General features: G+C 41.0%; 1 protein-coding gene across 1 annotated transcript in view; it reads left to right on the plus strand.

Annotated features, from left to right (window-relative positions):
• Positions 1-26,645, plus strand: part of cntln (centlein, centrosomal protein) — an 88,799-nt gene that overhangs the window by 11,913 nt on the left and 50,241 nt on the right. The window contains exons 7-13 of the mRNA XM_078261957.1: positions 1,392-1,525; positions 2,328-2,490; positions 3,610-3,837; positions 11,765-11,893; positions 17,180-17,299; positions 20,234-20,355; positions 25,907-26,023. Of these exons, the coding sequence (XP_078118083.1) occupies positions 1,392-1,525; positions 2,328-2,490; positions 3,610-3,837; positions 11,765-11,893; positions 17,180-17,299; positions 20,234-20,355; positions 25,907-26,023 (1,013 nt within the window). The remainder of the gene's footprint in view (positions 1-1,391; positions 1,526-2,327; positions 2,491-3,609; positions 3,838-11,764; positions 11,894-17,179; positions 17,300-20,233; positions 20,356-25,906; positions 26,024-26,645) is intronic.

The raw sequence follows: 26,645 nt of genomic DNA on the forward strand, positions 1-26,645 counted from the left end.
AAACATTTACCAATCAAATCCCAGTCAAAGTCCTGGGGAGTTTTCATTTCAACCTGCCACCTTTTGCCATCCACTTACAGAAATCAGCTGCCTGACAACAATGCTAGAGTCTCAGGACATAGGAGCAGCAGAAGAGCCTCGCATTACATTCATGTTATGAAACATATTGCTACGCTAGTCAAATGGAGTCAGACAGAAAGGCTTAAATAAGTCAGAGCTGCATAGTAATTACACTTGGACAGGATGGAGCCAAGCAACTAGTCTATGCACATCTATCACAGCCTAAGACATTCTACCTGTTCCCTGATTTTTTTTTTTGTATCATATATTGATTTAAGAGATGGAGACAGAGAACATGGGGTGTGTGGTGGATACATCATGCCAATTTGTTTTACATAGCAAAGATTTGTCCATGAATGTATCATTTTAATCCAGTGCATGCATAGATAAGGTACACCTACAGACTGGGGCAACAGAATTAAAAAAAATTAAATGTGAAAGCCCTAAAGCTAATACAAATGTAGTGATCCTCCTTATGTTCACTTATTTAACACGTAAGTACCTTATTGACAGTACAAATGTTGTCTAAAATAAAAGACATACCATTTTTTATCAAAAACTAAGCATTTTGTTTTCGTGCAAGGTAATCATTTCGTCCTCCCATGTATAGACACCAAACCAACGTGATTGCTGTTGATGTACTTTACGCGGCATCCTTTCATGTCCTTTCTTGTAATTCCCCAAGTCTAATTAATTTTGCATATGGTTAATACTGGCTCAGTGAAACACTGTTTAATTACATATAATCTGTCAAGGTTTGGGGACCTTTGTGTGTTTGATGCCGTGCAACCTGCCCTGCTCTAATGGTTTCTTCTTATTAAGAAAAAGCTGTCACTAACACCTTGTCTACACCTGCTGCACAGCGAAAGCAGCAAAATAGCAGCAGCTGCAGTCCTACATCGCCACTGGATCTGTTCAGCCACAGTGCTGCTGTGCAGTGCTTACAGCCCAATGCACAATCAATGTAGTTACATGTGTGAATTTGAAGTAAATATATTTGCAGCCTAAAACAATGCTTTAGGTTGCTGTTACAAGCTTAAAGTGTGACAGAAATATGAACTGTTACTTGGCCAGTGTAGACAGGTTTATGGATTAAAACAGAATTAATTAAAAATGATTAATAAAACAGAGGAAAATGGCTGAAACATGTGCAGTGTGAACAACCAGTATAAGATAGGGTTTGTTTGATTCCCAACATTTAAACTTTGCTTTGAAACCTAACTAGTCTCTGCTGCATTTACTGTACATGGACTAGTACCCAATCCACTGCAGACACATAGTGCTCTATGTTCCTGAAATAGAAATAAACTATTGTTACTCTTCTCGACCAGGAGTTGGAGGAGGAGCTACACAATGCTTGGCAGGAGTTGTCCAGCTTACAGAGCCACAGTAGCAGTCTAACAGCTCAGCTTTCTTCCAAAGAGAGGGAGGTGGCAGCAAAAGAGGGGCAACTCAATCAACTTCGGTGAGCCCTTCCAACTTAAGCATCGCCCAATACACCTCAGTGTCTGTTTTCTTGTGACAACCACATCTGAATTGGTTATATTCATGGGTAATGTAATTTGTTAAAGGATGCATGCTTCTGTCCTGTGTAGACATATGTATATACATTACTTCACATGTGTTACTTTGTGGAGCGGTTAGTATATTGCTCTCTACGCTGTGAGGCTTGGGGGTGACCGATTTCTTCCACTCTAGCTCACCTAAAGCCACTTGATAAGCCCTGCATAGTGGATGTGCTTTAAAAGAAGGAGAAAAGGGAAACAGGGCAGGCTTTGACTAAGCTGTAGTCGATATGATAAAAACTGTGAGAACCGTAGGAGCCTTAGTGGTAATCTCAACCTTTTTTAACTACTTTTCTGTTTTAATGCCAGAGGCACTCTGACATGTCAGTCACCCTAGGACTTAGATACCATTCTTTAGGTTTTAGCTAGGTGAATACATATATCCTTTTTAAGTTAATGGAGCATTTTCTCGTCATTCCCTGCGACACAAAACAAAGTTCAGAAATAAACTTTGATGCTGACATTGCTATGTTGAGTGTAATTTAGGCATGACTAAAGAAAGATCTGATAAAATTATTATCCTTGGTTCATCATAATATTGCAATTTATTTTTAAGTGTTATTTTCGTAAGTGAATTACACCTTTTACTTTATTTACATTGAATTACATTTTACTTTAACAGTCACAGTGCATGTACAGGTATGTATGCATTTGTATAATGTGTGTGTGTGTGTGTGTGTGTGTGTGTGTGTGTGTGTGTAGTTGTGAGTTTGCAGAGGTGCAGACCCTGTACAGACAGAGTACAGGGCATGCAGCAGAGCAGAGCCTTCTGATCAAGCAACTGGAAGGACTCAACCTAGACACTCAGAAAGTCCTGAGAAACCAAGAAGAGGCACATACTGCTGACACCACCTCCTATCAGAGGGTACACACATGCACACACACATGCCAAACCTCAAGCTCATCATTATTATAACCACTTTATTGCACTCCACTCAGGCCTCACCCGCTGTGGTGATTTATTTCCAAGCTAGCTGTAGCCTACAATTATTTGACTAGTGCCAGAAAAGAAGGACTTTTCTCACTGTATCCTGTTACTGTGAATGGGTTCTCAACCTACCACCCCTCTGCCTGACGACTGTACCACTGTGCCATACACATCACTACACAGGAAGGGGGACAGGGAGACATTTGGGGCAATTGTGAGTCATAAAACATGAAGTTTAAGGAATATGTTTGGTCTCACTTCATATTATTTTATTCTTTTTGTTGTCTTTTTATCCTTTCATTTTTCCCTTTTGTCCTTACTTAAAGGTCCAGAGTGTAACGTGTTTAGTTGTTCATTATCCAAATCTGTGTTGCCTGTTCGCAAACTTGTCCTTTTTCATGAATATTTAACTCCACCATCAATCCCAAGTATTCCTTTTGGCTTGAAATGAACTGGGGTAGACGGTCCATATTCATGGGCCATCTTGAAATACGTTCGCCGGTTAGGGACATACAGGACATACTGCTCCGCCTTACGTGTTTTCGCTGTCACATGATAAACTCACAGGTGCTGCTAATGCTGCTAATGGGTATAGTAGCTTCCCGGCCCCGGCAAGTTTGAAGAAGGAAACATGGAGGACCACACATATTCAAAATCCAAATTTCAGGAACAGGAGTCTTCTTCTTCGCCCAGAAAAAGAAAAAGGATATTGAAAAGAGCAAGAGACCAGCTTTTTGAAGCGTGAAGGCTACCGTAGCTGTAAGACGTACTTTGAACTGCATGGTGTGAGAGAGTTGATTGCGATATATGATCTCAACGCTAGATGGGAGAAATTCCTATATATTGGACCTTTAAATGATCTTATGTATTTCTCATTACTATAGAAATAAGATAACATTCCCATATGAACATATGTCAATCTTCATGTCACCCAAGCTCATGAGTGATTTTGTCTCATCTTTCTCATCTCTGGTTGACATGATCCATTCCCTTTTTCAGCTCCCCTCCTGCCCTGCGTTTTTCAACCTTTTGTGTCTTATTTGTGTTTGTTGACAGCTGTACAAGGAGTTGAGTCAGTGCTACCAGGTCCTTGTGTCTAGTGAGGCCAACCTCCGTCAGAGTCACCAGAAGCTCAGCAGCCTGCTGGCTCAAAAAGACGAACACATCCTGCAGCTCCAGGCCCAGCTACAACAGCAGCAGGAGGAACAGAAACAACTGCAGCAGCAACAACAGGCTCAGCACACACCCCTTTACCCTTCACCAAACAGACAAACCAACTTTAAGGTAAGCACCCTGCTTATTCTTCACCATCTCCCTGACAGAGCCCTCTCTTTTTAGAGTTTATATCAAGTGCGTCAGCACTCCAGGCTAAAAGTGGTTTTCTATTAGGGGTGTAAGAAAAAATCGATACACTTGAGTATCGCGATATTTTATTTTCCAATACTGTATTGATACTGTATTTGATTTTTAAACGTTCAAAACTATTCATGTGAGACAGTGGTTCACGTTTATGTTGTGTTTAAACCCCCTACCGCTAGATGGATATGCTGAGACGCACCACTAGTGTCCTTGCCTAACAGTGCCTAGCAGTGCCTGACTTTTTGCTAGAAGCTAACAATGTAGCTATGGCTGAACTTTGGCCTACTTTAGCATATACAAATTTGCTCACTAAGAACCTGTGAACCTCAATCCCAAACTGGCAGTTTGAGTTTCTGTGTACTGAATTGTTTACCTAAAGTAAACTTCTTGGACTTTTATGAACATCATGTCTTTTTTTAAAATATTAGTTTTTCTAAAATTATACTTTAAAAAAATCGCAATATATCGCCTTACACACAGTATCGAAATATATTGCAATATACTGAATTGTGACCCATGTATTGTGATACGTATTGTATCGCCAGATTCTTGCCAATACACAGCCCTATTTTCTATGATGCCTTCTCTGTTGCAGAAGTTGTTGAACTTATATATATATATATATATATATGTATATATATATGTATGTATGTGTGTATGTGTGTGTGTGTGTGTGTGTGTGTACATTTATGTGTGGGAATGGACAAATAAATATGTATGCTTATCATTCGTTGCATAATGCATCTATGCGTTTTCTTACATAAGAAACACATTATATTATTATACTTCTTTCACTCACCTGTCTGGAGCTAGTGTCTAATTGTCCTAACGTACAGAGACAGCAATGTGTAGGTGGATTAGTTGGCACAGTTATGACTGACAAGCCCAAGCATGGCCTGTGGTGGTGGTCTTTAACTGAGAATCACTCTCTTAATATCGTTCTAGTTCACCCTTGATCTATCCATCTCTCTTAGCACTGGCATCTTTCATGTCAGCTATCTGATCTTCTCCAACTCTGTCCTGGGTACACATGCAATCTCTGACTTACTTACTTTATCTATCTTGTTTCTATCCTTCCACCCAAGTACCTGGAAGTCCTTTTAACGCACTCCTGTCAGATAGCAAAGTTAGATAAGAGGTAGAGAGATGTGATTGCAGTTATTTTCTTGAAGATGATGTTAGAGTTACAGTTCTACATCTGTCAGTCAGCAGGGGTTTGGCTTTAACTCACTACCTTGAACTGTCACCCTAAGGCAATAGAGGCCCTAGTATAAAGTCAATGCTGCAGCCATGTTTTAAGGGGGCTTAAACAACTTCTAATGCTATGGTGGTGTTGGTACCACACAGTGTCAAAGACTAGAATAGTAACAGGTACTGTATCTATATATTGTACTCTTCAGCCACACAACCTCATTCCATCAACATTGTAGGGCAATGCACTTGTTATAATGAGTTTCTCAATCTGTTCCGCGGTATGACTTTCACTTCAGTTTAAATGTCTTATTGCAGATAAAACCACGCTGGAGCTGATGCCGCGGAAGATAATATTTTTGCAGTAGTAATTTCTGTGCCTCCACAGACTGTAATTGTTTAATTTGATTGGTTGATATTTTCTGACAGTGCTGCCCCCAGACTGGAAGTTAAAAGATATCAGCTCAAATGTTAAGTGAGTTAGAATCGCCCTGTCTCACTTAACCCTGTTAATTTAACCAGCGGTGAAATGTAAATGGATCATTTAGTCAGTAATTAAATACAGTACTGCAGTGTTCCCCCAGTAATTAATACTACATTTAGAGAAGATGCAGTTAGTGTGTAGTGTGGGCTTGCATGTGTGCATACATGCATGTATGAACACTATGTATGTAAGTGTGCATATACAGTATATGTGTGTTTATTTTATCACACTAAACATTAACTCAACCTCATGTCTCTTCCTCACCCAGGTCAGAATGAAAAAAACTCATCACAGATTTCCAGGGCTGCGATTTAATTATAAAAATACCATGGATATAACCAATGCTAAGAATTAATATGAACTTTTGTTTGCTGAACACATGTAGCTGCTGTCTGGCTGATTTGTTTCTTTAACTTTCTTACCCACTGACATCAAAGTGAACAGATCAGGTATCCCAAGGTATAGCACTCAGTCAGGAGGGCTTTCTGTTTCCCACTCTGTAATTTCACTGACAGGTTGTGCGTATATGTGTGTTCGCGTGTGTCTGCGTAGGTGTGTGTTTGACTAAAGGTGTGTGTATCCGAGCACATAATCGCAAATTCTGTAACAACTTCCTCCCGAACACCTGTTAAATTCTAATGCTCCGGTTGTTAAGGCAGATTTGATTTTAATGTTTCGGTGAAAGTTACCATTGGAGCTGATCAAAGTGCTGATCGCAACGGGAACACAGGGGGGGGGATGCAGCGCTCATTTGAATATGGACCAGAGCGACGGCTTTGAACACCCCTCCCGCAGTGGTTTTGGGGGGGGAACAGAAATAAAGGAGGAGGATGGGTGAAAGTAATAACACCCATTGTGTGTTATACTTCCATGCTGTGCACCAAGATTGACTGTCTGTTCTCTTCTGTCTTATGTCAAGTTAACTATTTGCAGGAAGCTTAACAAGATTTTATTAAGGCTTAAACATAAACAATGTCTAGAGTAACCAAGCAGTTCTGCCTTGCTGGCAGTTAATATGGGTCACGCTATGTTTTTGGATACTGTTACCTCCTATATCAATTAATCTGCAGGGTCAGCACTAGGTTTCAGCTCCACATACAACACTCTTACACCATACAACATTCTTGTACATAGGTCTTAACTAACGATCATTTTAATTGTCAATTAATCTGTTGATTGTTTTCATGATTTATCATTTAGTTTAAAAAAGGCCAGAAAAATATATTGGAAAATGCCCATTTTCCGGAGCAAAAAATACTCAGTTTTAAGTAATTTAAAATAAAGAACAGCAGAAAATCTTCTCATAGGAAAAGCTGGAACCAGAGAGTGTTTTGTTTTTCTTGCTTCATAAATAACTTAATTAATCCATCATCAAAATGGTTGTTGGTTAGACAACAAATCGACTAATTGTTTAAGCACTACTTGCACTATATTTTCAGAAGTGTTCTGTATTGTGTATGGGTCTCTGTGTACTGAAAACAGTGCGATATCTCCATCATGTCAGACTGGAAATGGCCTCATGCCCAGATCTTTTAGCTGGAGGGCCTGGACGATCTTCAGGCACCTGGGTGACCCCCACGCACAATGAGATGCAGTCTGAACAAACTGCCAGGTTGCGAAGGTTTGGGATGCCAGGTTGGGTGGTCACCATCACAATCTCAGGACGAGGAAGAGAGTCCTCATTAGTGAAGAAAAAAATAGCTAGAGCTAACATTTAATCATTTGCAACTATCTCCCTCACTGCATCATTGTATTTATAGTAGTCTATTGTTTGGCTATTGTCAGAGCTGTGCGGTGATTAAAGACCAACATTAGAATCCATAGCAGACCTCAGGCTTTCTGGAACCTTCACCACAGTAAATGAGTGGTAAGTTGCTAATTGTGTGGGCAGTCATTCAAAGCACTGGTTATTCTCTCATCAGCATTGAAAAGGGAAAATTAGGAATGTTTATTCACTCCAGAAAAGTTTTATATGAATATAAGAGAAAGAAGCCGCTGCGTCTTTTAAATGTTTACTGAATTTTTTTTTTTATAAGTAAAATAGGCCTTTTTCACAGAAACATGTTGACATGTCACAGTTAGAAAAGCACACTGTAAATAATAAAATTCCATTTGGCTGCTTCAGTTTCAGGGTGCTGGTACTGTGCATACTAGTTCAGTGTCACACTGGGACTCTTGAATAGAACAGAGCCACTATTAATGGTATTAGTAACAACTTTGCTATTCCTACTATGATAAGCCAAAATCTCTTCTGTGAAAAAGGCATGCTTTCTCATAGATATGACATTCCAAGCCACACCACTGACTACAACTTTCCTTTTTTTATTTTTTATTTTTTTTAGCATGCTATATACATACAATACATACAATGTTGATAACACACTAGTCACAAGTTTTATAGACTGAACCTTAAGCACGGAAGCAATATTTCCCAAGATGACCTTTTTTTTTTTACTTTTTTTTTTTTATAAATTAAAAGAAGCCCACATGGTGCATCTCCAATAGCTTGTTGAGATGTTTTTTTTTTTTTAACATCTGCTTCTGGCTTGTTATTTATGTTAGCCAATCTAAGCACTTTAAGATGTATAATTAAAGTGCTAGTTACACACACACATGCACATAAATACACCCACCATTTTGCAGGGTCACATTTGGCTTAGGTGATGCGTTTCTTTTGATCATCATCATCATTAATAGCAACCATCGAGTGAAAACGATGAAACCATAATGCTGTATAGAAACATGGAAATTCATTTTTCAACCAAGAGCTTGGCAAACAGAGTGGAGTCAGTCAGAGGGTTCTTTTGTGTATTTTTATGTACACAGTAATGTACAGAAAGAATAAGGATGGGGGGTACTTTTTGTCCTCTCTGCTGATGTTCAGTAAAATGTGATGGAAAGTCATATAGTTTTGAATTGTCTTTCACGTGGGTCTTGTTTTGACTCTGGCTGCTCTTCAGTTTTACACTCCTTTAGCGTAACTGGCAGGACCTCCCTAGGAGTATGTTAAAAATGTAGTGCAACCTGCTGCTTTTATACATTTACATATGCCTTTTTTCTTTCTCTGGACACATCAGTAATCCTTTCCATATGAAAACATTGTGTAAAGGTTATAAATTCAAATAATTAAGAATAATTGAAGTCTGATAAGCGTTTCATGACTTATAAAGCTATTTTTGTCATCCACTCATCTTGTGTATGCTCAGTGTGTTATCAGTATTATCGGTGTTGTCAACATGAGTTTGTGTATGAGTGTGTGTTTGGAGCTGGGCCGTGTCCAGGGCCAGAGACATACTAATGACATGGACTCCAGTGGTGTGTTTTACCAGCTCAAATGCTCTCATTAGATGAGAACCTCTGTGTAGCACAGCTCGCCTCATTAATGAAGCACAGCCATGTGCCGCTGCAGATACATGCACTCACTCGTTCAAGCACATACACTCAGGTCAAACAGACTGTGTGGGAGGACTCATGGCTGTGTACATACACACAAAAACATAAACACACCCTACATCCTACTCACTGTGTGCTGTCCTTCTATTAAGTCCCTCTTCACTACCAGTTAACACACACGCTCATACATATATGCGTGCACACACACACACACACACACACACACACACACTCTTTGAAGAATCACCATCTTGAATGTAAATTGCACCTGGCCTGGTGGGGGGGGGCATGCATCTTCTACCCCTCACTTCTGAAGCCTATCCAATCACTTTCACAAATGCTGTCGCACCACAGATGTGTGAGTATGTATTTGTGTATGCATGTAGTCATGAGTGTGTGTTTGTGTCTCTGTGTGTGTGTGGTGGGGGCCCCTCCTGATTATAGCTGCTCCATAATTAACAGTGATCAGATTTGTTTTGTGGCATAAATGGTGCATGTGTAGAACATTAGGCCTGGCAAGTCTCATTTCACATTCAGCTCAAGGGCTCGGCAGCAGACGGGTCATGAGCTTCAGGGAGCACAATCACAAGCCTCCCTCCATATGGTCCTGCCTGCCGCATCCTCAGCAGCAAGGGCCGCGAGTGCCAGACAAGTTCCCCCAAGAACCTAATCGTGTTCAGTAATTACCAAGACAGGCTTTTCTCTTCTTTTTCCTCCCTCCCTCAGCCTCCCCACACTCGCTTGCTCTTTTTTCACTGCACCTGCATGCTCTCTTTCAATCTCATGCGCTCTCCCTGTCCATTGCTTTCACTAAGATGCTTGTAATATTTTCTCCCTTTTGCACCTTTTACTGTCTCACAGTTTGCCTCTTTTTTTTGCTGGATGAAAACTAGGATGGGGATAAGAGAGATTTTGAGAGGGAAAAAAAGTTAATCAGTTAATTTCTAAATTGCTTTATGTGGCTGATGCCGAAAAAACCCAGTCCGTCCTCCTGACTGCCTGGAAATTATAAATAATTGTAACAGATGCGCCAATATGGCCGGCCTCCAATAAACGAGGCCCCAGATAATTTGACCAACCCCATTTGACAGGCCAATTTAATAAAACATGAACAAAATCTTCCTCACTAATAATTTATCATCCCCTCTCCTCCCCTTTGGTTAAAGTTGATTACCCTGGCAGTTAACAAGGTCACGCCCAGATGCCAGGTTTCTGATAATGCAATCAGGACTTGTTGGAAAAAAAGGTGATGACATTCCGTGCGTTATTTTTTGCACTACCTGGCCTACCAGGAAAACACAGTTGTGAATGCCTCTGTTTGTCAAAAGGCTTTAATTTGATGTGTTCAGTAGACGTGTTGTTGATAGCAGCAGGTGAGACTATTTTTTTTTTGTGTTTCACACCTTTTTATTAAGGATTTAAGAAAAGAAAGGTGAGGATGTATGCAGTAAGGTGATGAAGTCAAGAGCTATATGGGTGAGTGTTAACTACAACATAAAGGACTCAGGCATCAACTAAGCATACACAAAGTGTATATATGTACATGCCCTTTGACTATAGAGTGTATGTGTCTCTAAAACAGATCTTAAAGCCATTCTTTTTGTACACACACATTACCATGAAGGACTGTTGCTGCTGTTTTGCAGCAGCAACAGTACGTATAAGTAAGTGTGAAGATAGAATGTCATTTAAGTGACATTTTAAAATCCATACTTGCACCGTTGCATTATAGGAATGTAAATATTGTGGTAGTCCCTGCTGTGTGCTGAGGTGTGCAGATGCTGCAGGTTAAGAGACACTGATAAATAGACGGGCCATGATAGCACACACCACAATGCTGGAGGTGGTGGATAGCTGTACAACTGCCACATGACATATCTGGTTATTGACTTTGGCATATGAAATTATCATGTGCACAACCAGTATGCATGGTTAATCTATTGAACTACTTGAAACTCTGTCAGCTTGTGATTTTCTATATTTCCCTGAATTAATGTTGTCAACTGCCCTTTATTAACTCAACAGTAGAAATGTGGCAGAAATTATGACATTGTATTGTTGTCCATTGAAATAACTGTTAATGCACAAACTGATATGTCCACCTCTCCTATAGATTTCTCCCTGTATACTGTAATTTGTAACCGTAAGAGGAACGTAGAAATTATACAAAGAAGCTTGCTTGCTTTTCAATTTCAAGGTGTTTCTGTTTTCTTGATGTTTTACCACTAGGTTGCTGACATGTTTTTATGTAACCTCACCTATCCTGATATCTTATGTCTGGATTGTAATCCCAATTTGTGTTTTGAATGTGTGTTTTGTCTAAACTACCAATATTTAGATTCATTCCTTTGTTTATATACTGTTTTGGTTAAACTGGGGCTAGTATGTAATTTTAAAGTGAAATGAAAAACTAGGGGGAAAAACTAGATATCATGACATCATGTCACAGATTAGGAATCATTAATTACTAGTCTTTACCTACATGAGAACATTATCCTTTTGAATCGGACACATCTCGAACATATTTACAATAATCTGAGTGTTAAATTACTGTTAAGCTGTACACACAAACACTTACATATAAACATGCGAGTTTGAAGCATATTGAGGGCAGTGATACTTGTTTTTGTGTATGTGCTTCACAAAACAACAGCTGCTCAGCAATCCAAGTCATCTTAACACACCATTTTGTTCGGTCACTTTACTGTTGTTCTCTTGTACCTCTAGGCCTGTCTTTCTCACTCACAACACAAACACACCTGCACTGTCTCTCTTTTCTTACAGGCAGCGGTTGATGCTGCAGCTCAGAGGTCTAGCCCTGATTCTGACTGGGCCCCCACCCGAGGCTCAGATCCCAGGCCAGAGGATAAGACCCTTCAGCAGAGATCCACCAGTACCTTCAGTTTACAGCGGGTAGGTTAGCACACACTACTGCCATTTATGTCAAAGACAGCACGTGGGTGAGCAGCTTACATGCCCTCACTTACCCATTACCACTTTGCTCAGATAAGATCAAAGCCATAGAGAAGGGATATGAAGGAAAATGTCTGTTGAGAATCATGTGATTTATCAGACCCTGCTTTTGCCAACCTTTGTCCTGAACTCCCCAGCACACACACACACACACACACACACACACACACACACACACACACACACACACACACACACACACACACACACAGAGATGCCCTTCCTACTGTGACCAAGCCGGCGTGTGCTGCTGGTTTCACGCATGCCTTGGGCTCAGGCACTGGCTAATTTACCGCTTCAACAGTACATTATGAACAAGAAAGAAGCTTTTGATCTTCTCAGTATTCCACTCATAAGTTTGGCAGGACATGTTTCTAGATGGCTTCACTTACTCTAAAGCCGGCCTGAAGACACTTTGTTCAATTTATACAGCTGTCCTCATTATAGCTTCAATGAAGGTGCTTCTGTTCAGGCATACATGTAATATAATAATTTTGTACAAAATAAATACACAGTATTGACATCATTGGATTTGCTTGCCTTTTCTGAAGGCTCTGTCATGTTTGCCCTAGGAAACACACGCACACATAATCGGACTGTTGTTATGCACCTACTATTAATTATTTAGATTCTTGTGCCGATACTTTAAATTAGAGTGGGACTATAATGCATTTTTCACACAATACATTTTTGATGCCTTATTATGCTGAATAAAAACATTAATCATAATCTGATTTATAAAAGTGTAAATCAGTGTGTTTAACACAGTGTGCATGTGTTCTATCAACAAAAAAAAGAACAATCAACTAAGATAACCTACAGTAGTCACCATTTTTAACCTTTTCAACACCTTTTAAAAACCTTCTGTGATCATGAAATGCTTAGCCCTCCTTCCTTTTACTACTTGGGCTCATGAATCCTGCGTTGGGCAATAATTCACAGATAACACAAAAAGTACATAAGTTAATTAACATAATTAAATTAAATTGAATTAATGTTTAGGATAACCTTTTAGATTTAGTTTTCCCTGTTCAGTTTCATTTTGAACACTTTCTACTTGTATTCCCTGAGTGATGATAACAAAGCAGTCATCTCTCTAAGGCTGCTACAGTAGGAGTGGTCTAACATTGTTCACTCAACCGGCCATGTGGCACTGTGGCATGTTCATCATTCAGCCAATACTAGGCTCTCCCTCTCCCCATTAAGTCAAAAGAGTTGTAAAACCTAAGGTCATTGGCTTTAGGTAAGTAAACATAATCTCAACTCCATAAATTATGTTAAACTTGACTGTTAATAAATAAGTGAACATTTTAAGCAGTTGTCGCTAATAGGCTGCTTAATATCCAATTGTGATGATGCTCCAAAGAAACCATGAACCTGCTATGCTTCATTACACTCCATTTAAACAATAATGCCAGCCTGCAAGGTCAAAAGCTGATGAAATGAGCCTTCTGTGCAGCCCACTGCTACCACCTAAGACACAATTTGTAGCTCATTCACTAAGTGCCCAAAGTGAAACGGGGTTATTGGCTGAGGCGACAAGCAGTTCACAGTGGTACATGACTCGTAATATGCTCCATACAGTAAGTCTTAAGCTGATGTTTTGAGGGAGGAAAAGTTTTCTTTGAACTACGAAAGCCTGATTTTAAAAAACAAACAAAAGTGAATTAACTCATCAACAACATCAACGATTAATACGTTTATTAATATTTAGTCAATTCAAAACCACATTTGTTTAACAAATATTTTTTACTTTATTTCAGTGGTCCACCATGAGCATGATGTAGTTCAACTTTGAATCAAACCTGTGCAGTTCTCTTCGAACCTAGATTCCCCCCCCCCTTCACATGACCGTGTCTTCGTTGGTTAGCGGCTCTAACATTAGTCAGGTGTTTGACAGTGTATCTTTTGAATTTTTATGTTTTTGTGCTCCTTTTAATAGATTCTTTTGTGAGATGGAGTACATTTGCTTTGTGTTTATATGTGCACCCATGTGTTTACACTTCAATGTATGTCTGTCTATTTATGTGTCTTATCCTGTGCTTGTGTGTGTACGACATTCTTATTTGCCCGGGAACCTGAACAAGTTCAGCTTTGAGAGCTCCAGACGCACACATGACACACTGCTGCAATCATAAAGAAGCCCATTGATGACAGTGAACCCTCTCTCTGGGAGATGGAGAGAGAGAGGGTGGAGGAGGGAGGCAGTCGATGAAATGTTTCTTCTTTGCTCTAAAGCCAGTGACACTGACCCCTCAGTAACTAAGTGTTTTACTCTTGCTTGCATACAGACTCTGTTTAGATTCAGGCCTCTCTCCTCATTTTCCTCTTACTGTACGCCCTCCCCCCCCTGTCCATCTGCATTGCACTCTCGTGTTTGCAGAGCCATTACAGGGTGCGATGTACAGGTCAGGTCATGGCCGCCAACCAGCTGCCGAGCTGAGGTAGACAGTGGGCACATCTTTCTTTGCCTCGTGTTCTCTGCTTTCTATCTTTCAGGCCCATCTTGTGGAACATTAACAACAATGTCACAAGATAGAGCTTCCCACACAAACAGAAGGCATTTATGTGTCTCGTGAAACTGCGTCTGACAGGCGTCTAACTGGACCAGAGAGAACATCTGCAGCAAAACTCCGTCATTTGTCAGTGTCGCCATGTCATCTTCCCCTGTACAAAGCACTCTCCTCTGGTTTCTACATACAGAAGAATACTAGTAATGGGAAATTCAGCTCATTGGTAAATAATCCCTCCCCAAAATGTACTTCTACCTGAAAATCTATGTAGAATTCATCCTAAATAAGTCATACTTTATAGTTAGTCGTCTTTACTTTTAAGTTTAGGGTTTTTTGTTGAGTTGGATTCCCCTTTTGGCTTCTCAGTTTCCCCGATGCACATACAGGCTAAGCCAGTTGGCCTGCCACTCATCAGGAATATGCAGATCAATCTGCTAATTAGTTGCATAGAGTCATTAAGGCTGAGTTAGAACACATGGTTGGCACCCATGCAGGATTGATAGCAGAACCGGGCACACCAGGTCACTGGAGTCAACTGTAACCCTAGGGCACATTCCCAAACACACGTGCATACTTAGACATTCTTGTCACAGACAAAGGATTTTATGAATATAATAGTGATAAAATGAGGATTAACATGTCAAGTTACATTAATGTGTACTTATTATCTTTATAATCCTTAATATTTTGGGACAGAATTTTTTTATTGCCATTACGGCAATAATTGCCTTAATCTCACATGTAGTTTTCCTCTCCTGTGTAGGATTCACATTGCATACCCATGTACAAGGAATCTTACAGAAAATGATATGTAGTTGATGTGATGCAGCAGGCAAAAGCCATTGCATACATGGACTTTACAAAAATAGTGCAGTGCCCAATCAAAACGTGCCTGTTCAGAACAGGCTGATTGCTTGGCCTCCTCTATTGCTGCTTGCAGCTTTTTTCAGAACTATTTTACCCCAAAATAACTTACAGAAGGCCCCCAATGCACTGATATGTAACTGAACTGTATACCATGACTCACCTTGTGCTTTTACTTCAGAGGAAAACATTGTACTACTATATTAACCTGACAGAGAAATGTTACTGGTTATCAGGCAGATTCAGATTTTATTCACAAAATATAACAATAAAAATATGATGCATTATTATTTATTAAACTATCCAGCATTATATTAGAGTTGAAAGCTCCACCTTAAACAAACGTGAAGTAAATTTGAATACATTATGCTCATAATGTCTGTCTTTCACTTAAAGTAATCATTTGAATGCAGGACCTTTACTGTGTGGTATTAATAGTTTTACTTCAGAAAAAAAAACGTGTTAAGTAATTCTCCTACCACTGCCAATACCAACATTCCCAGTTAGAAAAAGGGTGAAAAGTAAAGCAAGACGCTGTTTGCCTGGGGCCGTCATATTATTATATTATGTAAGCTGTAAAGCCCTGAGCTCCGCGATTGATTTTTTTTTCATATGTCAGCGTGCTGCGTGTGACGTCTTTTCTTCTTTTGCGCATGTGGGTCCAACATCCTGTTGAACTGAGTGCCAGGCCAGACGGAGACTCCTGCCTTTAATAGATAGATGCAGGCAGGACAACATTGTTCGCTGTCTTCTGAAGCAACTTCACGCAATAAATCCTCACAGCCCAAAGTTTGTTTGGCTGCACTGTAAACAAATATATGAGTTGTGCTCAGTGTCCTCTGCTGAGTAAGCGCTCAAAACATGTTTGCTGCCCCCTGTGATTGATATATGTATCATTTCGAAGGGTTCGAACACTTGAACCTGTATAATTAAAATGCACTTGCTGTTTCTACCAAACTGTAGTTTTATAACTTTAATAGACAACAAAGCATCAGAACACATTTTTCGAGGGTGGGGGGCTTTTTGATCCACCATCCTATCATAAAGTTCCTCTCCTCCACTCCTCAACCACTTCAGCCCATGGACTGGCATGCGTTTAGTCAGTCACATTGCATATTTTAGCCTGCCATCTGGTCAGCCCTGCCTGGCACCACAGGGGGCCTCCTATCCTCACATATTCATATTCCACTAGCATATTGTTCCTACTGCTTTTCTATGGCGCGGCCCCAGCACTTCTCCAGTTCTTTATTTATTTCTACAGAAGAGGCTGGCTACCAAACTGCACCTCCCCTTCTTCCCCCCTAATCGGCGGCTCTTCCAGTTGTCCTATCAAGTGTAACCTGGAGGCCCCTAGTAGAGCAATTAGAGTGGCCTCCCTGCCCACCTCTTGTAATGAAGCCTAGCACATTCTGGAATCTATAGCCCCTTTAGTTTCCCCTAATGGGACATCATTATTGTCAAAGAAACAATGTAAATGGAAATGAACATACTCATTAGCCAGTCGCAGGGAGAAACCTTTGCCGCTCTCAGCTTGCAACTCCCACTTCCAAACACACAGACACACATACACACACAACTGAAAACCTCCTCCCTTAAGCTTCTGCGGACTGCTGCTCCAGCCTGCTTGCTTTATTCCTCTGGTAGTATGTTTGTTTGTGTGTGCATATGTGTGTACTAAAGAAGACAATGTGCATGTTTTACTCCAGGTGAGAGGGGAATGGAATGAACATGGATGATTCCATTATTGGCATTCACTCAGTGTTTCTACAGATGTTAATTGTTGCATGGGTATGTGCCTGTAAGTGTGCTCAAGTTCTCACCCCAGTGCGTCTTTGCTTCCCTGTCCCAGGGTGCACCAGTGCAGCGATCCAGGTCTCTGTCCCCAGCCAGCACTGTGGAGTTGGCTAGCGGGAGGAGAAGAAGGGCAGAACAGAGGATTCAAGACCTTGAGGGGCTGCTGCAATTGAAGGTGACTAGCAAACATAGATACATGCACATAATATCCTCTACTTTTCTCATTTACATGAATCAATCTATCCCCAACATTTCTTTATGGTTTATAATAACTGTATGCCCTTTGTTTTGTGCAGCCCCCATCATCCTTTCTGTCTTTTCTGTCTTAATCTACTGCTTCAATGTTTTCCCACATGCCAGTGGCTGTGTTGACTGCCAGTGACTTTGAAATGGTATTGTTTGCTGAATTGGACACATTCAATGACATAGTGGTGTCCAGCTGATAGTGTGGAGCAGTAGACAGGCATAGTTGAGCTGTTTCTTGCTCTGGCCACTATCTTACATATGATTGCTGCTATCAGCTGCTAGGTTGTAGGAAGGTTTGCAGTTCTGTAAGAGTCACAGACTCCAAAGGGTTCAATTGCACTACTCCTCCATGACCTTCTCTTACAGTGTCACACACACACACACACACACACACACACACACACACACACACACACACACACACACACACACACACAGATATGTGTACGCACACAAACAGAGCGTGCGTAGGCAGTGAAGCAGCAGGATAGGAGCTGCACTGGTGAAAGTGGATGCAGCAGAGTTTTTCCCTTAAACGAATCAGCTTTATTGGTCTTTTAACCTTCACATGCTCTAGGATGTCTTTCTCCCACTATTCTTCATTTACTGCAAGCTATATAGTTAATGTTCACCTATGTTTCTTTTAAGGTCCCAACATTTGACTTTCTCTCTTTTATTTTATGTCAGCAGAGTATATTTTTTATTGCCATAATCCTTTTATTTTATTTTAACTTTTCTCTAAAGCTGTCCTCCTTGTTGCCTCTCTTTATCCTTTCCATCTTTTATGCTGACCAGTGAGTGAGTGATAATGCAGAGGTCATCTCCCTTTGAACACAATTCCAGGAACACATTAGGCATCATTTTCTTGTCAGATCTGAAGTGTCTGAATTACATCACTGGCAGACACCTAGTCAGACGTTAATGCTCAACGTAGATACAGACGACACGCATGACTGTCTTAGTTAATAGTGCCATTTACGTGTCTGCCAGTTGAGGGGCTTTTAGCAAAGGTATGCACAGAAAAACCGTGATTGGCAACTCACATCTGTGGCCACATTAATGAGAGCATTAGTTCAGAGCATGATGTAGGGCTTATGTCCTTTGCTTGGATCTGGCATTAAGCAAAAATGCACTCCATCAGCTGCAGTTGAGAACTCAACCTCCAGCATCTTTCAGTACAATACTTCACTCTGTCCACTCCGTTGTTCTCCAGTTGATCTTATCCAATTCTTTCCAAAAGAATGCCAGTCAAATAAATTGGGTACGCCAGCCTGTGCCACTGACATTTTGACCTTCGCAACTAACAGCAGCAGACAAACAAACAATTCTCATAATAATGGCCTCTTTTTTTTCTTCCGCACACTTTCAAGTAAACAGTAGCTGTTGCTTTCTAATTATTTTTCAGCTTGAGAACGTCCACAGATGTGTATGCTGGCTGAGTAAGGGGGTGTATTGATCTGTGGGCAAGGGTCTGTGGCCTGATGTCCAGAACTGGGCAGCCCAGGGGAAGCTCTCTAAGGAGCCTGGGAAGCCATGATGTGGCTAATGCCCTGCCACTTGCCCCCCCCCCCTCCATCAGTCAGCCTCAACTCTTCTGTGTCCTCCCCCAGCTCCTAGTTCGACCAGTTAACACTGCCCTGGTCTGGCCCCTTTCATTAGAGCCTTATTTTTGAGAGGTTGGGGGCAGCTTGAGGAGGCCGAGGATGTCTTGCAGATGTCCTCTGTGAATAATCCGCACCAGGAAAAATCCATACTTGTCACATTGGCAGTGTGAATGTGCAGTATGTGTGTGTGTGTGTGTGTGTGTGTGTGTGTGTGTGTGTGTGCGTGCGCGCACCTGTTGTGTGTCCGGTGCATGTTTGTGCGCTCTCTCCGTTCTCTTTGTCCTTGTTAATAATAACAGGGCTGAGGGCTCGCATTTCCCTCTCTGCAGGGCAGCCGTGTCATATCAGCAGTAAACAAGCTCCTTCCCTACAGAAAGTGCTCGACAACTCTCCCCAGCCTTAGCCACTCAAGCAGAAACCTGTCCTGCGCTCTTTCTCTTTCGCTGGGCTCTCTCTCTTTCTTCTCTTTCTAATTTCTCTGCTCCCTCTGTTTCTCTTTCCTCTATTTTCATCAGCTGCCTTTCTCTCTTCCTTCGCTCTTTTTTCCACCTCTGTTTGTCCTGTCTTTTGAAAGTGTTTTCTCCATCGCCCTCGCTGTTAAGGTCAGTGTGATGAGGAGGAGGGGTGCCCCTGACAAGAAAAATCTATATGTTGTCTTCTCTTACTCCTTCTTTAAAGCTGGAGCCCAATCTTGCAGTGTTTTAATAGCTGTCAACAACAGTGTCAGCAACAAATAAAAGCAACAAACCGCTGCTGGTATTTGATGTATTTGGTCAAAAATATTGTGATATTTGATTTTCTCCATATCGCCCAGCACGTGTGTGTGTTTGTGTGTGTTTGTGTGTTTGTGTGTGTGTGTGTGTGTGTTTGTGTGTTTGTGTGTTTGTGTGTTTGTGTGTGTGTGTGTGTGTGTGTGTGTGTGTGTGTGTGTGTGTGTGCATACGTGCGCGCTTGTTGTTCTGTGGCCCCATTGACTCAGCGTGTAAATGTCGTCCCTTAATGATGTCTCAGTTGTCCAGTGAGAGTGGAAGCACTTGTCAGGGAGAAAAGAATCTGAAACTGCTGGTTTCTGTCAAGCAAAGGTGTTTCAGCTGTAGACCAGTTTAAATATGTAGATGGTGAGGACCTTTTCTCAGCTTCCCTGCTACACTGCTGTGCCAGTGTAAATGAAACTGACTCTCTATTTCAGTTAAGTTATGTTTCATTTGACATGTACAACTCTTGGAGAGAAAAAGAAATCTTGTCACTATGCCTTACAGATAGAGGAGAATGAAGAGCTGAGGAGGGCTCATGATAAACGCCGTGAACGCCTGTGTCTGATTCAGACCAACTATAAGACAGTCAGAGACCAGCTGAAAGGGATGGAGCAATCAAATGGCATGTAAGTACACGGTTGAATGTTTAGTAACAAACTCTTGTCACACAACACATGACAAAATAATCACTGTACAGCTTACTGCAGCAGACAGTAAGAGACGTTTCAAAGCACATACTGTAACTCACCTTGTCTTATGTTAAAAGCCCTTGTGAAATGCTACTACCCTCTGAAACCACTCACAAATCGTCTTAGGGACTCATTGCTCTCCACATGTTGTCTGACAAGACCTCAGTGCTGGATTTGGGAAAGTGGGAGAAATTCCTTCCATTGCCTTTGAAAAGCTCTGAGGTTTTAAGCCCAGTCAATTTGGGCCGTTTTGTGCCAAGTGTGTGTGTGCGCTTCTGCGTCTCTTCTCCCTCAGTGTTCATTAGGATGTGAGAGCCAGAGGCTGGAGGTGTCTGGTCCTGGGGGGTGCAAGGTGTTTGAGAAGGCCTGTGGAGGAGGGGAGACATCCATTTCCTGCTTCGACCTGTTATCTTCACCATAAACCACAGGATTTTTACACAAAGCTGAAAAAATGTGCTTGAAAATGTCATTAGTATAAGGGTCTTTTTTCTCCATTGTCTCCCCCAGCCTGTTCCCACTTTTTTCTGTTTCTTTTCTCCAACAGCATCAGTTTAAAATGTAACTAATATATATATATATAATATAATAATATATAATAAATATATAATATAATATATATATATATATATATATATATATATATATATATATATATATATATATATATATATATATATATATATAAGTTGCATATGTTTGGTGGTCGCACGGGAGCAAAGTGTTGACCCTGTCGGCTGTTTTCTCTCTGGGTTAATTAAAGAAAACAGCAGTGCAATGTGAGCCCGTGTGAAAGTAGAGTGAGTGAGAGAGCGTGTTCAGCGCTAGGCTCGACTCGGCTCATGTCAGCTCAGCGCGGCTCAACACCATGTGTCTGAGACAGTGGGAACAAAGACAGAGTGATGTAGAGAGAGAGAACTCTCAGAGTCAACACCAGTTGTGCCGTTGTTTTACATTTGAACAGGTTATCAAGGAAATGCTCTGTGTGGTGAAATAATGTACTTTCGTCAAAGACTGCCTTGATTTTGTGAGAGGAAAACATGTACATGTTTGTTTGTATGATACAGGGCTCTAGTTAAGAGTAAAGAGCTAATAAGACCTACAAATCCATAATAATACGTTTGTACTATCAGTGTCAGTGTATTTGTATTTCATGACTGATTTGACATAAAATTGATGCAATAGGCAGCTTTGCCCTTTTCAGTCAGAACCCTCCATGGCACCAGCCAGTCACTCAATGTTATGATCCTGGCATTCATTTGGCATTAAGCCCCATCCTTAAATAGCTTTTAAACCCACTGGGGTAATGCCAGCCTGAATGAGAGACAATAGAAAATGACTTAAATACTCCCATTAGTGCCGGGAAATCAGAACCCTAACAAGTCAGTGGGGATAGGCGTCGAGTCTCATTGCATTTCGAGCTTGTTAGGGATTTCCCTGTAGCTTCCATGCTGTGTTGTTGGCTTTTTGGAAAGAAGCGGGGGGTCGTTTTTGTTCCCCTTTTGTGTGCAAGACCAAAAGATAAGACTGCGTTGTGTGTGTCCCTCACCGCCCTTTACCTGCCACACACATACAGTATGCCTGTACTTACAAATACTTTTTTATAAACACAATATATGTCAAATAAAACGTATTATTATTGGACACTAACATCATTTTTTCTATAGCTTCCAGATTTTAATTTCCATCATTTCAATCTGCACCTCTCATCAGCAGAATAACATATTGAATTAGACAATTGGTTGCTGTACGGCCAGCTGCTGAGTGACGCCACTAGTGTGTGTGGTAACCAGTCCCACCCATAATAGAACTACCAGCCAATCAAAAAGCAGACGAAGGATCCATTGGCTCATCAGCATGCAGGTGGTGCCCAGTTGGCCAGTCCCAGTGAAACCACCCTGCCATTCACCATTACCACCATATTTTCCCAAAATGGCATGAAGGAGAGGGGGGAAAAGCCAACTTTTTATTTATATTAGAGAAGGGAAAAAGTTTTTTAATCAGACTGGGGATGATGGGGGTGAGCAAATAAAATTAAAGGTTATTAAAGCATCCGTACTCTGATCAAAGTTGCGCCCATAAACAGATTCCCCCTGAATCAGAGCAATTAGCCGCAGCAGCGTGGAAAAGTTCTCTCTATTTCCTCCTGCTTAATAATGGAAACTAGGATACCATAGGGGAGGAAGCACTGAGGCCTGAAGAAGATAGCTCTCTCATGGCTCCATGTTCAACAGCTTTTAGGCCCACTGTAAACAAATTAAAATGTATAATGCTTTACCGTGACTTAATAAAGCTTCATACACCTTTCATAAGGAATGCAGTTGATATACTGCATACCTAAATATCACACACAGAAATAATTAAAACAGAGCTGTGGGTAAAATCATGTACTTTTACAGGCTCCAGGTAGTGATGCAGTAGCTCAGGCTGAATTCACTGTGTGCTTGCTGTAGAATGAGTAAACATGTATCAATCTCTGTGACTATACAGTAAGATTATCCATTAAGTATTTTAGCACTCTGGGAAACTAACCCAAGCCCACAGATAGCACACATATACACTCACACACGAATACACTACAGAGATGTTCAAGTACTCCAAATTGCTCACAGGGCCATTAGCAGTATTAAATGAAAACATTTGCTGTTCCTTAGTAGCCTCCAACTCCCAGGCACCAGGGTTTAAGTAGTATTAGCGTAGTGTGGCTGTGTCTACCCCGCCAATAATGACCACAGGAAAAGGAGCCCTCCGCAATACCAGTGACCCTCCTGATCCATTTCCTCATTGATTGAGTAAAAATGTGTGTGTGTGTGTGTGTGTGAGACAAAAACAGTATTTTCTTCTCATCTGCTACTTTTTCAATCTGTGGATTTCTCACTAAAAGCTGTTTTAGTTTGCAAATGAAAGGCTTATTGGAATTGAATGTGTTGGGCTGAGACTGATTGATGAGTTGGGTGCGTGCAGGGATGTGTGTGTGTGTGTGTGTGCGTGTGCGTGTGTGTGTGTGTGTGTGTGTGTGTGTGTGTGTTTAAAAGGGAGGTTCAATGGTGGGAGCAGCCACTGAGCACGAAGTGTCATTAAGTATTCATAAGTGAGGTGTAGACATTTAAATGACCTCGTTTGCGAGTGAATTTTTGCCATTATTTATTTTTGCATGGCACACAGGGAATGGTCCAGCGCCCTGCCACACGGGCAGTGCCCAGGGCTTTAACAAACATGCATACGTGTGTACATGATTTGCCACTGAAATGTCAAAGTCAAGGCTGCTCATTTGAATACTGCTAAAGATGGCTGAATAACAAAAACAGAGTGAGACTAAGGGGCCTTGTTTCCCCATGTGAATTGGCCAGGCAAGGCAGCAAGATAATGTACAGTACCAGCCATTTTCCCTTGTTAGTATATTTGCTTTATGTCAGGGGTCTTCAACGTTTTTTTTAGGCCAAGGACCCCTTAGCTGAAAGAGAGACGGAGCAGGGACCCTTTACTACATATATTGTATAAAATGTAGTTGCATAATAAACTGTACCTACAATAAGGTGTAGGGTGGCCCAATGCCTATACACATACGTTTTTATGATGCATACAATACTAAGCTTTTAAAATAAAAATTGTTAGCATATTCATATATTTATACATCACGTTTTAATGTTAAAATGTGGCACAGTAAATCCTTAAGCTTATCTATATACAGTCAGGTCCATAAATATTGGGACATCGACACAATTCTAATCTTTTTGGCTCTATACACCACCACAATGGAGTTGAAATGAAACGAACAAGATGTGCTTTAACTGCAGACTTTCAGCTTTAATTTGAGGGTATTTACATCCAAATCAGGTGAACGGTGTAGGAATTACAACAGTTTGTATATGTGCCTCCCACTTTTTAAGGGACTAAAAGTAATGGGACAGATTAACAATCATAAATCAAACTTTCACTTTTTAATACTTGGTTGCAAATCCTTTGCAATCAATTACAGCCTGAAGTCTGGAACGCATAGACATCACCAGACGCTGGATTTCATCCCTGGTGATGCTCTGCCAGGCCTCTACTGCAACTGTCTTCAGTTCCTGCTTGTTCTTGGGGCATTTTTCCCTTCAGTTTTGTCTTCAGCAAGTGAAATGCATGCTCAATCGGATTCAGGTCAGGTGGTTGACTTGGCCATTGCATAACGTCTCCACTTCTTTCCCTTAAAAAACTCTTTTGGTTGCTTTCGCAGTATGCTTCGGGTCATTGTCCATCTGCACTGTGAAGCGCCGTCCAATGAGTTCTGAAGCATTTGGCTGAATATGAGCAGATAATATTGTCCCGAAACACTTCAGAATTCATCCTGCTGCTTTTGTCAGCAGTCACATCATCAATAAATACAAGAGAACCAGTTCCATTGGCAGCCATACATGCCCACGCCTATGACACTACCACCACCATACTTCACTGATGAGGTGGTATGCTTTGGATCATGAGCAGTTCCTTTCCTTCTCCATACTCTTCTCTTCCCATCACTCTGGTACAAGTTGATCTTTGTCTCATCTGTCCATAGGATGTTGTTCCAGAAATGTGAAGGCTTTTTTTAGATGTTGTTTGGCAAACTCTAATCTGGCCTTCCTGTTTTTTGAGGCTCACCAATGGTTTACATCTTGTAGTGAACCCTCTGTATTCACTCTGGTGAAGTCTTCTCTTGATTGTTGACTTCGACACACATACACCTACCTCCTGGAGAGTGTTCTTGATCTGGCCAACTGTTGTGAAGGGTGTTTTCTTCACCAGGGAAAGTATTCTTCGGTCATCCACCACAGTTGTTTTCCGTGGTCTTTCGGGTCTTTTGGTGTTGCTGAGCTCACCGGTGCGTTCTTTTTTTTAAGAATGTTCCAAACAGTTGATTTGGCCACACCTAATGTTTTTGCTATCTCTCTGATGGGGTTGTTTAGATTTTTCAGCCTAATGATGGCTTGCTTCACTGATAGTGATAGCTCTTTGGATCTCATATTGAGAGTTGACAGCAACAGATTCCAAATGCAAATAGCACACTTGAAATGAACTCTGGACCTTTTATCTGCTCCTTGTAAATGGGATGAGGGAATAACACACACCTGGCCATGGAACAGCTGAGCAGCCAATTGTCCCATTACTTTTGGTCCCTTAAAAAGTGGGAGGCACATATACAAACTGTTGTAATTCCTACACCGTTCACCTGATTTGGATGTAAATACCCTCAAATTAAAGCTGAAAGTCTGCAGTTAAAGCACATCTTGTTCGTTTCATTTCAACTCCATTGTGGTGGTGTATAGAGCCAAAAAGATTAGAATTGTGTCGATGTCCCAATATTTATGGACCTGACTGTATGTGGATGGCTACCTTATGGCTACCTTAGCTGTAGGCCAGTAAGCCTATCATCAATGTTGTGTACATTAAACAAATATATAGCTTTACTAATAATTTCATTTCATTCTTTCATTCATTAATTTGCGTGTGCACGTCCGTGTGTTCCCAGGCCAGGTGGAAGGATGCAGCGTGCAGAACCATGGCAGCTAAGACAAGAGAACAGTGATGCAGTTTGGAATGAGCTGGCCTACTTGAAAAACCTCACCAGGAAACTCTCCATTGAAAAGTAAGTCCCCTGCTGTCAAAGATGCCTGGCTGAATCATAGATAATATCAGCACTGGATGTGTGCATACACACATTCAATTTAAAACACACTCTCTCTCTCTCTCTCTCTCTCTCTCTCTCTCTCTCTCTCTCTTACACGTGTACACACATACCGACGCACACTCCAACTGTCCCTTCTTGTTTGTGGGTGTTAAAATTTGAGTGTGCCCTTCCCAACTTCACAGCATCCACCTAGCCCTCCACATCATTACCAACCAGCGGGGGCCAAAGCAAGATCATTAGACTCTGTGCTCATTTGTAAAATTGGCTGCCCGAATATTCACACATAAAAGTGCAGGAAGTAAAATCACATTATCAGAATCCCTGGCTGTGCCTTTGTGAAATAATTGCATTTTTAATGGAACATTTATGCCAAACCGTAGTCCTGTTGCTGGTGTTATTAAGTGAGTGTCAATAAGATACTTTACATACTTATAGTCTGTAAGCTGTAGTAGTGTCATTCACTCAAATCTTGACTTTGAGTTTGGTGTTTTATTACAGTATGACTTTTCTGCAAGAGGTGCTTTTCATTGAATTTCTTCCTTTGTTACTTAGTTTTTCCTTCTCTCTTTCTTTCCTCCTG

The sequence above is a fragment of the Sander vitreus genome, chromosome 2 (assembly GCF_031162955.1).
Source record: "Sander vitreus isolate 19-12246 chromosome 2, sanVit1, whole genome shotgun sequence".
In the NCBI taxonomy this organism is placed as follows: Eukaryota; Metazoa; Chordata; class Actinopteri; order Perciformes; family Percidae; genus Sander; species Sander vitreus.